This window comes from Cavia porcellus, unplaced genomic scaffold (assembly GCF_034190915.1).
Source record: "Cavia porcellus strain 051 isolate PalLab524CR breed Dunkin Hartley unplaced genomic scaffold, mCavPor4.1 scaffold_9, whole genome shotgun sequence".
In the NCBI taxonomy this organism is placed as follows: Eukaryota; Metazoa; Chordata; class Mammalia; order Rodentia; family Caviidae; genus Cavia; species Cavia porcellus.
The window spans coordinates 34055898-34068041 of record NW_026947492.1 but is presented as its reverse complement, the minus strand read 5'-3'; the positions used below and the strand labels follow the sequence as shown (position 1 = coordinate 34068041).

The following is a 12144-nucleotide window of genomic DNA, read 5'->3' as shown; positions in this document are numbered from 1 at the left end:
TTTTTTTTTTTTTTTTGCTGTTTCCTTTTTATCGGTACCGGGGATCGAACTCACGACTGCCCGCTTGCAAGGCAGGCGCTTATGCCGCTGAGCTAAATCCCCAGCCCCAATAATGCTTTCAAAAAAGTATAATTAAAAAGTTTTTTGAGTGATTCCAAATGGACTCCTTCCCTGTAAAACACTGCCACACAGAGAACAGGGTCCCTAACGTGACCCTTGCACACACTCATTTTGCATTCTATCCACATCCACAAGTTTGCCCTCATGCCAGGCATCGATATAGCTAAGCACAGGATACCCAGCTCTGCCGCCAGGATGAAAAAGTTAAGTACAAACTCTTGTAACTTATATTAAGCACTTTTTGTTTTGTTTTGGATGAGGGTTCTAGTGACTATGTGGCACATTTGGTTAAAAAGGTAATGCGACTTTCACTTTTTTAAAGAAGGCAATTTTCTTATTTCTTTTAGTAAGATACACCGAGTCACACACCTAATGTCAAAGCTTCAGGTAATCATTTACTCTTTGCAAGTGGTTTTTCACATAGTAAGCAAACCTGTAACCCCAATACTTTGGAAGCTGCTGAGGCAGGGGGGCAGAAAATCTGAATCCCTCCTGGGTAATTTAGTTAAGACCCTGTCTGAAAAATTAAAAAAGCATCAAGGGTTGAGGATGTAGTTCAGCGTGAAGGCCCTGTGTTCAATACCCAGTGCGGTCCGCGGTGGGGAGGGGGAGGGTACTAAAGTTAATGTTTTGAAAAAAATGGTCTTTTATTAAGGCTATGTCTGTTAATGGCATCAATGCTTAACTCCTAACTACGCCGGAGGCCGGAAGCCCGCAGGGCACTCCGTGGGGACGGTGTAAGTGGGCTTCATGTCCACTACGGATTTGTTTCGGTCTTGACCACGTCGTGGTGGAAGGACTCGCCAGTCCAAGGGCGACTGTCTCCTCCTCGAGGACCAGGGTTCGGGGCCTCCTGAGCTCCGGGTTTCCGAGGTGCGCGGCAGCACGCAGCCTCGCGATCCAGTGCGGGCGGAGCAGGGAAAAGGGCGCTGATCACGTGCGCGCGCCCGGCCGGAGTCTGCAGGAATGCAGCCACTCGCCGGGAAAGTTTCCCTCGGCGGCCGACGCGGATTCGGCGCGGGCGGGCGCGCAGAGGAAGGAAGAGCCGGGAGGAGGCGGAGCCGGCCCGCGACTCGGGCGGGCGGTTCTCTCAACTTTAGTTTTGGCGTCGGAGGCGAGTTTCTGTCTCAGTCGGGCGCAGTCGCCGCCAGGGAAAAGAAAGGGAGGAAGGAAGGAACAAGAAAAGGAAATAAAAGAGAAAGGGGGAGGGGAGACGCAGCGGCGAGTCCTCCGGCCTCCGTCCAGGGAGCTGAGGTTAAAGTTCTGAGGCGCCGCCGTCCGAGCCTCTCGCCGCCGCTCGCGGGGCGCAGCCGCCAGACGAGTGCACCGGGGCGCGGGCGCGGCGGGGGCGGAGGCGCCGGGGCGGGGGCTGCGGGGCCGCGGCGCAGCCCCCGGGCCCCGAGAGCGAGCACAGCGCCGCGCCCGCTCCTCGTCTAGCCCGTCGAGCGCGGCGTCCGGGCGGAGCCCTCGCCCGCCTGGCCAGGGGCGCGTCGGGGAGGCTCGCGCCATGGATCCCGGGCAGCAGCCGCCGCCTCAGCCGGCGCCCCAGGGCCCGGGGCAGCCGCCCGCGCAGCCCGCTCCGGGCCAGGGCCCGCCGTCCGCTCCCGGGCAGCCGGCTCCCCCGGCGTCCCAGGCGGCGCCGCAGCCGCCCCCCGCCGGCCACCAGATCGTGCACGTCCGGGGGGACTCGGAGACAGACCTGGAGGCGCTCTTCAACGCCGTCATGAACCCCAAGACGGCCAACGTGCCCCAGACCGTGCCCATGAGGCTCCGGAAGCTGCCCGACTCCTTCTTCAAGCCGCCAGAGCCCAAAGCCCACTCGCGACAGGTAACCGCGCCGGCGTCCTCGTCCCCTTCCCTCTGGCGGCCCGGGTCGGGGCGCTCGGGCCGGGCTGGGGGAGTCGCGGCGCCCGCCCCGCTCCCCTCCCGAGTCCCGAGCTGAGATTTGTTCTTCCCCGCTGGAGTTTCTCTCCGCGGCCGCAACCCCGGGCGGGGGTCATCCTTCCCCAGCTTCCTTTCTTTCTTCCTGGGGTTCTCAGAGGTTGGCGGGAGCCGAGGGGGCGGCGGGGGAGGAAGGAAGGGGGTGGGGAGGCGGCCGAGCCGCGGGGGGTCGCACAATGCGCGCGCTTCCGCGCCCCGCACCTTCGCTCCGGGGGCTGGGCTGGGGGAGGGGAGGGGAGAGGAGGGGGAGGGGGACCTCTGGCATCCGTGTGTGGGTGACTCGCCAGCGGCGGCGGAGTTTGTGAAGTTGAGCCCTCGGCCACCTTTTCCTTCGGGGCCTCTCGGTCCACTTCAGTTTCCTGGGGAGTCAAATAATTGTTCTCCTGTTTTCCAGTGTTGATTAGGGGTGGGGGTTGAACCGGTCCATTTAGTTTTCTTGCTCCTTCCCACCCTTCCCCCGCCCCAAAGCATTTATTTCCTCGCGGCCCAGGCGCGTTGAGAACACTGGATTCGGGCTTTCCGTGCACAGACTTTCCTGGAAGTTGTTTATGGTCTCATTTCGTCCCTGCGCTTCCTTCTGCTTCGGAATTTGGGCACAGTTGCTCTTATCAAACTGAGTGGGTTCGCGTGTTGGCCTCCCAATTGCAAGCTGTTATTTACAGTCTGCTGAAATGCTTTTAAACTAGCCACATCTGTAGGTTGCGCAGGAACTGAGTTGCGCTTTACCGTACCGAGGTTTTAACGCAAGCCTTTGATAATACACTGCAGGTTGACTCATAGGCCTCGTCCTGCCTAGTTGAACTGTGATTAAAAGTTAATGTTTGGGAAGCGGTGACTAATTCTAGGATGTCCATTGCATTTTAATTCCTGTTGAGCATATGAACATGGCTGCTTTTCCACACACAGAACATTCGATTATTTTGCCAATTTGATTCAACGTGGAAGTGAAACTTTATGAAACTCTTAACATTCCGATGTGTCCTAGATTTCTTTAGTGAACCCCCATCTCTTTTGTTAGAAACTTGCTCCGGGCTAAACCGGCAAAGAAAGCTTGCCCGAAAGTTAATTGGTTTTCCAAATACTGCTGTGTATTTGCCCACTCGGGCTGTAACTTGAGTGGAAAGAAGAGTTACTGCCCCCACTCCTATTTCCCCTCCAGTTTGAAGGTTCGTGATAGGGAAGGGGGTTGGAACTCAAAAAAGGCTCACTTAACTTGATGACAAAAACCCGGGTTAAGAGGAGGAAGGAAAAACTAGTTGCTTGCTTAACTTACTCAAATTGTTAGGACTTACATATACTTTTTCTCTTACCCATGGAAGTGGGTTTTTGAGCACATTATGGGTAAATGTATATTGACGTGCATCTTGTTGACCAGTGATGCTGCTAGTTTCTTAAATATGCTTTGAAAGTACATACATGGGAGATTGAACTCCACGTCCTGTACTATGGGTAAGCCAAAAAGAAAAATAGCAACTGAAAAGTTGCTACTGTTTTAATATGTGGATACATGAGAATTTATATCCAGAATTTTGAAAAATGTGTATGGTTTTATCTTTTTAAGAACAGAAGAAAAAAAAAGGGGTCTAACTGTGTAGTTCAGGCTGGCCTTGAACTCAGCGGAGATCTTTCTGCCTCAGCCTCCCAAATGCTAGGATTACAAGTGTGCAGTATCACACCTGGCACTGTGCATCTGAAAGCTTATTTCTGCTAATGATTTTCCTAATTCAAACTCAAAAATGTACATGAATTTGCTTTAAGGCATAGATGACTGCACTTTCGGTTTCCTTTTCTGTGTGAATCAAGAAAATTCTGTTTTTTAGACAGCCAAACTAATTCTAATAAAGGAATTTTTGGGGGGAAGATACTGGCTATCGAATTCATAACTTTGTGATGCCATGCAGGCAGTTGTGTCGCTGAGCTAAATTCCTGGCTTCTAATAAAGGATTTTTAAAAAGGAATTAAATGAAGGGAGTAGTGGGGAGTACTTGCCCACAGACTGTTTACTGTTAATTCTTAAGTGTCTCCTTTTTCCATCATGACAAATCCATCTTAACAAAAGAGAAAATGGTTTCACAAAGTTACCATACTTGTTAAGTGTCACACTTAGTTTCCTTGGTGGGAAGTTGATGATGCAGTTTTTTTCCCCTGCTATTGCATAGTTGAAATAGTTATATGTCAGTTCTTAATGTTGTAATTTAACTTACATCTTTTGATTTTCCATTATATTTTTTATATGACAATATTTGAACAGTTCTGAATCTTTTGAATTCATTAAAAGTTGTACACTTTGTGATGACTGATTTATTGATGCATGCATTTGTTCATGGAAAAAATGAGTAGGATTTGACATTAAAAGTTGCTTAAAAAATATATAGTAATTTTTTGGGTTATGTTTATACCTGAAACATTTTTTAGAATTTGGAAAAGCACCCACACTACCTTGACCTCTTAACTTATTTTTGTGGTGGGCTTTAAATCCATGTGCTCTTGTGTTTAAGCAGATGCCCTACCGCAGCGCTATACCTGTAGCACCTGCCTTGATCTTTTAAAACTTAGTTTTTATTTACTTTTTTTTTTTTTTGAAGATAGGGTTTGGTTATGTAGTTTAGCTTGAACTCACTATATAACTCAGGCTTGATTCTCCTGCCTCAGCCTTGTGTGTGCTGGGATTATAGGTGTAGTTTGTTTTTTGGTGCCAGCAGTTAAATTTATGACCACATACTCGACAGGCAGACGTAGTGCCACTAAGCTGTATCTCTAGACCCAGTTTATCTTTTTTTTTTTCTTTTTGTCTTTTTGAGACAGGGAGTTTATCATCTTTTTTTTTTTTTTTGTCTTTTTGAGATAGGGTCTCGCTGTGCAGTTCAGGCTGGCCTTGAGCTCACTTTGTAGCCTAGGCTAGTCTCGAACTCTCAATGATCCTCCTGCCTCAGCCTCCCGAGTGCTGGGATTACAGGTGGGAGCCATCATGCCCGGCGATCAGTTCATCTTTTTTAATATGTTACTTTTTTGCATTCTTGAGACAGGTTCTCCCTATGTAGCTCAAGATGGGCCTTGAACTCAGTATGTAGCATAGGCTGGCCTTTTGGCTTGGTGTCCCAAATGATGGGATTACAGACAGATGCCATTATACAGGTCTCTAGAAATTAGATTTTATTATCCTCTATTTACTACTAAGAACCTTCGTTTCCTTCTATACTACTTGCCTGCATAAAGTGTGGAAGACATCTCTAGTTTGTAGTAGACAAACTCATTTAGGCATACTGTTCATAAAGTTATCAATGTTTACAGTACATTTATTTATTTAGTGGTATCAGGGAGCAAACTCACAGTCTTGTGCTAGCCAGGCAGGTACTTAGGTCACTGAGCTAAATCCCCAGCCTGCTTACAGTACGTTTTAAAATTACATGATTTAAGGTTTGTGAGACATAGGGTCTCACTATGGTTCCCTGATGACCTTGAACTCCGGGACTCAGGTGATCCTCTCACCTCAGCCTCTCCAGTAACTGGAACCCTACAGGCATTTGCCACCATCATGACCGTCACCATCATCACCACCATCACTGCCCCACTATTTTCTGCTCTTTTTACTCCCTTTAAAATTAAATATTTTAAACCGGATGTGGTGGCTTATGCCTGCAATCCCAATGCGTGGGAGGCTGAGGTAGGAGGATTGTTGTTTGAGACCAGCCTGGGCTACAAAGTGAGTTCAAGGCCAGCCTGAACTGCATAGTGAGACAAATCACACTTTTTGTCTCAAAAAGTCAAAATAAATAACTAAAAATAAAATTATATAATTTAAAAGTAATTTAAAACCAGGTGCAGCAGTACCTGTCTGTAATCTCAGCACCCTTGAAGGCTGAGGCAGGAGGTTCAAAAATTCAAGCCCAGTCCAGAAAAGGTGGCAAGATCCTGTCTTTTTAAAAAAAGGTCTGGGGATGTTGTTCATTGGGAAGACCTTGGATCTAATCTCCAGTACTGGGGTTGAAGGGAGGATCCACTTGAAAAGCTGATGTTCTTTGGTGTCAAATATTAAATGGTGAAATTTGTGAGTAGCACTTAGATATTTGGTTGCAGTGAAATTCTTTCTAAGCAGTTTGGAGATACATTTTCCAAAATGTTTTGTTTGTTTTATACATTTCCATTTTAATCCCACTAGGCCAGTACCGATGCAGGCACAGCCGGAGCCCTGACTCCACAGCATGTTCGAGCTCATTCCTCTCCTGCGTCCCTGCAGCTGGGAGCTGTTTCTCCTGGGACATTGACCCCCACTGGAGTAGTCTCTGGCCCAGCAGCTACACCCACTGCTCAACACCTTCGCCAATCTTCTTTTGAGATACCTGATGATGTACCTCTGCCAGCAGGGTGGGAGATGGCCAAGACATCTTCTGGTCAGAGATACTTCTTAAAGTAAGTGAAAGTAATTGTGAGAAGTGGTTATCTAAGAATGTGTATTGAAAACACACTCAAGTGGCACTATATAGAATACTGTTTGTTTTTATATTATACTTAATATTTTTCTCAACTCAAGTGTTTTCTGTAATTTTTTTTCAATTTGCTGTCAATCCCAAATACTTAAACACCTTTGCTAGTGAGAGTTATGTTTTGAAAGATTGATTCTTTTTTTACCCCATCTATTCCGTGGGAGATTTTTTTTTTTTTTTTTTGGTCTTTTTCATTTTTATCGGTACCAGGAATCTTAACTTACGACTGCCTGCTTGCAAGGCAGGTGCTTATGCCGCTGAGCTAAATCCCCAGTCCCTGGGAGATTGATTCTTAATTCAGAAACTTTTCCTTTATCTTCTGTGGCTATTTGTCTCATTTGGAGTTTGTGCCAGATCTTTTTAATTAGCATAGCACAACACAGAAAGAGTACTGTGAGAATTTTTAGATTGTAAGAATTATGGGACTGGCATAGTTATATGGAGTATATGTGGTACTACTTAGGTTTTTTTCCTTTTTTGGGAACTACATAATGAACCCAGGCCCTCATATATACTAATCACACAATGTAGCACCGAGCTGTATCTCCAGCCCTCCTATATGTTTTCAAATAAATGTTTTATTGGTAGAGAAGAGTCATAAAACAAGTAGGACTCTCGGTGAAATCTAATGTTATAATATTTTAAATTATGAATTTATAAGTACATTAACTGAAGTTTGATACAATTTATCAATTTTTTCCCCAAATATAAAGAAAAACATAGAAACTTTTAGATTGGATATACGATCACTCAGTGGTGACTTTCAAATTATTAGATGTTCAAAGGAGAACATTATCTGAGAAAACAGGGCCTTTTGCCTAACAAAAAATGACATTAAGCCAAAAAGACCTAAATGCAAATTTATCCCTTCTACTTGTGAAATTATAGGTAGGCTTTTAATTTTCTGTGACTTGGTTTGTATCAAGTGTGTACAATGTACTGTGTAAAACTAGTTATTATAGACAGAAATAAAAATTATTTTTAAATCCTTAATCAGGTTGATATAATAAAGTGAAAAACAATCCTGTTTTGATTCAGATTTGTAGGCAGTGTACTCTTTTTTTTTTTTTGTCTTTTTTCTTTTTATCGATACCGGGGATCGAACTCACGACTGCCTGCTTTTAAGGCAGGCCCTTATGCCGCTGAGCTGAATCCCCAGCCCCGCAGTGTTCTCTTAAGGGAAATGTAACATTTATTAGATCAGTTAATACAATTAATGACACTTTGTTGTGTGAATCTTCATGTGTTTCATAATAACTGTCTTTCAAGGTGGGTTGTTATTTTGTGACAAGCCTATTTAGAAGAGCAAAAGAAAAGATTTTTTTCCTCTTTTCTTTAGCTTTTTCTTTTTCTTTCTTTCTTTTTTTTTAATTTGTCTTCTGGTGCCCTGGTATCCATTTCAAAGGGTCAGGTTTCAACCAGAACAATAAACGGCCCAGAGACTGGAAAGTACACACAAGTCTGGCAAACTCATCTGCATGAGCAAGATCATTTGTTCTCCAGCAGACGTCCAAAGTAAATGATTGAAAGAGCTGCTAGCTGTGAGGGATGTGTCTTGAAGAGAAAAGGAGTGGAAACAGACCAGGTTGTTAGGAAGAAAAAAGAAAGGCTGTACTTTCTTGAACCTCTCCCTGCTGGGTCACATGCTGACCAGGGAAAATTTTTTGAACAGCTTAATAGCCTGTTTGCCTTCTTTCTTTGGTTGATGCCCTAGCTAAAAGTCAGAGTAACATTTAAGTTTTTCTTGGTCTCTTGTGTCTTGTAGATGGCAAAAGCCTGGTTTTTGTTATTTTGAGTGATTTTTTTTTTAAAGTTGAAATAAACATTCTGGGTTTGCTTTTAAAAGTTTCCAATGGTTTTTCCTTTGAGAAGAAATACTTTTCTTAAATATTGGTGTAAGAATGAATTGAAGAAAGGGCCATATACTTTCCCCATTTAGCTCACTCACCTAAAGGTAGAGTGGGCCAAAATTAGAATTACGCCTTAAGAGGAATATAGTAGGAGCAGGGAGAACTTTACCTGCAAAGGGAACACTGTCAAGAAGAGAGATAAGACAGGATTGTTCTTTCGGTATTTTTGAGGTATTATCATCTGGAAGTAAGATTAGGCTTATTATGTCATAAGTATGACATTTTGATTCTGTGAAACTTTTTCTTTCATGCTTTTCAAAAAAAAAAAGCTTTCCTTGAGAGATAAATCTTGGGCAGTAAAAGTAGGTGAGATGGATTTGTGGGTACCTGTCAGATTCATATATACAGAAAGCTTCTAAGCAGTGTATGTGAAAGATGGTTGTTGAGGGCTTATATAATTTCATATTTTTCTAAAAAGTATCTGTTTTATGAATCTTATCAATTTGAAGTTGGATGTGTGTGCTGAGGCAGGAGGATTATTACAAGTTTGAGGCCAGCCTGAACTGTACACAGTGAAACCCTGCTTCAAGGAGGAAAAAAAAAATATAATTTGGAGAAATGTTACAAAATAAATTAGTTCAACTTCTCCAGTAGTTAGCTACTTGCACCATACAGGTTATATAGTTTTCATAAATAACCTAGTTATATTTTTTGTGTGTGCATACTCAACAGATAAATTCAGCATCTTTTTTCATTTTTGGGGGAAGGTTACTGGGAATTGAACTCATCACCTTTCACTTGCCAGGCAGGCACTGTGCCACTGAGCCAGCTATGTCCCAAACCAGTATCTATTTTGACTGTGGGTCAAAGATGGTGAAGTAAGCTTTTAGTGCTATGTTGATACTGCCAGAATGTTGGTGGGGTTTTTTTGTTTTGTTTTGGTACCAGAGATTGAACTCATGAGATTTTGCTGCTGAGCTAAATCCCCGGTGCCAGAAAACGTTTTTATGCTGACAGGTAGATACAGAATGAAAATTTAAAGTACTTGTGTACTTTACACACTCATTTCACTGATATGTCTTTTTATATACTTGGAACTATTAAGTTACAAAGTAGTATATCATTTATTGAGATGTATATTTGGCATGGAAGAATTCTGATTATAAAAGGTTTAAACATGGGCCTGGGGATTTAGCTCAGCGGCATAAGTGCCTGCCTTGCAAGCAGGCAGTCATGAGTTCGATCCCTGGTACTGATAAAAACGAAAAAGACAGAAAATGGAAAAAAAAAAAAAAAAAAAGGTTTAAACATGTAAGATAATATAACTTGAGAGAAAGTTTAGAAATAATTGAACTTGGGGGCTGGGGATTTAGCTCAGTGGCATAAGCACCTGTCTTGCAAGCAGGCGGTTGTGAGTTCGGTCCCCGGTACTGATAAAAAAAAGTTAAAAAAAAAAAAATATTGAACTTGGAAACAACTACTTATTGCCTTGTAGATGGAATTTTTGAAGTCAGTTGGTCTGTCTTTCAGGTTGAAGGCAGCATAATTACGGAGGGATTATATAGAATCATTAGTTTTATTTTTTTCTTTTTGGTACTGGAGAGTGAACTCAGGACTTTCATACTGAGCTACATTCCCAGCTCTGTTTTTATTTATTTGTAAGTCTTACACTGCTAAATTGCCCAGATTGAACTTTGAACTTGGATTCTTCTTGCTTCAGCCTCCCAGAACATTGGGATTACGGTGTGCACCGTCGTACCCAGCTCATAATTTAGTTCATTCAGTCATTTGTTTTTGAGTGAGGTTCTCATTATGTAACGCAGGCTGACCTTGAACATTATGTAATCAGTGCTGACGTCCAATTTGGAATCATCCTACCTCAGCCTCCCAGATGCTGAGATTATAGGTATATGCTACTGGGCCTGAATTTTTCATAATTGGTATTTTTAAAGCTCTGTGTATCAGTGAATCTTTTTTGAAGAAGACTTACACCTTAATCTTGGCAAATGATGTGGTCAAAATATTGCATAAACACATTTTATCATCAGTACATGTTAAAGCTCTGAGAAGATAGTGGTGTACACAAAAAAAGTGATCTTTGGATAGTACATACAATATCTTTGTTACTAAACTTACTATTTTGGGGTTGTTCTTGTTGCTTTGTTTTGCTGTGTAAGTTTAGGCTGGGTTTAAACTCATCCCTGACTAGCCTTACATGGTAGTCCTCCTGTCTCAGCCTCCTCCTGAGTGCTGGGATTACAGGTATGAGGCACCACATCTGCCTGAATTTACTGTTTGAAATTAATTTCTTCAACATAGTACTTGAAGTTTTTTTTAAAGATAGAATTTTCTTTACAACTCAGACTTTCTGCCTACAACTGCCTTACAGTTTTCCTACAGGAAATAGTTCTTCAAGTAGTTGGTCAACAACTTCCTATTTCTTAATATGCTGTTAAATAACTTCCTGAATTAGCGTTCTATAATATTCTTGGTTACAAGGAGTGTTATTACTTCTCAGATTTATTTTATTGAATCTGATACCTTGCAACTGTTACCATGTACAAAGAACTCCTAGTGTATGGTGTTCTTTGATTTCAAGAATGTGATTCGGTTATTTAACAAGTTTATAGATTTATATTAACAGTGTTCTAGTAATTTTTAAAAGATAGTTTTGTTGTATTTCCATTTATCATTTTCTGAACAGCTGGCCTTCATGTTTTTAATCCTTGAAGACCCAAGGTTTCTTATGGCTTGATATGTTTAGAAGTTCGTTGAGTATCTTGATTGATAGTTTAAAAAAGATTTTTTTGGCATATAGCTCAGCCATATACCAACAGTACATGAATTTGCCTTGCTGATATGATTGATCACTATGAATACAATAGTTTATTTTTCTGCTGCAGGGGCCAGGGATTTAGTTCAGCAGCATAAACACCTGCCTGACAAGTGTAAAGTTGGGAGTTTGATCCCCAGTACAAAAAAAAAGAAAGGGATGTAATGTATTTTTCTGCTATAGGTTACAATAATTTAGAAATAAATGCTCCACTGCCCTAAATACAGCACAGTTGTATCAATTAAAGGAAATGAATTAAACTGTTTTTTGTTAGAAACTGATGTTATATGTTTTCTTTTGAAACACTTGTCCAGTAGAAGACCATAGCATATGCAGTGCACACTACTGTAATAAAAATACACATTTTAAAAAGGAATAGTTTCAAAAAGAATAAGGCTTTGCTGGGGTTTTTTCCTTGCTTATTTATTTGTTTATTTATTTTTTGGTATACTTGATGTAACCCAAATGATTTCCATATAAAAAATGAAAAGTTTGTGATTTTGCCATTAAATGGTGGTTAACCTCCAAACATACACACACAACAAAAGATTTCAAAAGGCAGTCACAGACTATTTCTCTGTTTGAGGGGAGGGCCGGTCTGTGCATGTTTGTCTTGCTATTGAGACTGTGGAAAGAGAAGATAAAAGTGTGCCTGAAAAAATGGCTTGCTTCTGCTCAGTGGGTGGGTATCCCAGGGAAGAATGACCTGCAGTGCTCCAGTGATTTAGATGGAAAAATGCTAGAAGAGCGGTATTTACCAGCAGCAGAAAAAAAACAGACGGAAGACAGTAGATGTGACAGGGTAAATAGAACGGAAAGATTAACTTTTTCCCTGGAGAAAATAATGGGCACCTAATTCTGGTGTGAACTAGAAAAGATATTTTATTAAAAATTTAGATGTTTCATTCCATAAACT

The 12144-nt window shown here is 42.3% G+C and overlaps 1 protein-coding gene across 12 annotated transcripts in view; it reads left to right on the top strand.

Moving 5' to 3' along the window:
• Positions 1-1610: 1610 nt before the first annotated feature.
• The window catches only part of Yap1 (Yes1 associated transcriptional regulator), a 117463-nt gene continuing 106929 nt past the window's right edge, over positions 1611-12144 (top strand). For all 12 annotated transcript variants that reach the window (XM_063256178.1, XM_063256176.1, XM_063256177.1 and 9 more), the window contains exons 1-2: positions 1611-1948; positions 6221-6471. In XM_063256178.1, the coding sequence (XP_063112248.1) occupies positions 1628-1948; positions 6221-6471 (572 nt within the window). In that variant the 5' untranslated portion in view covers positions 1611-1627. The remainder of the gene's footprint in view (positions 1949-6220; positions 6472-12144) is intronic.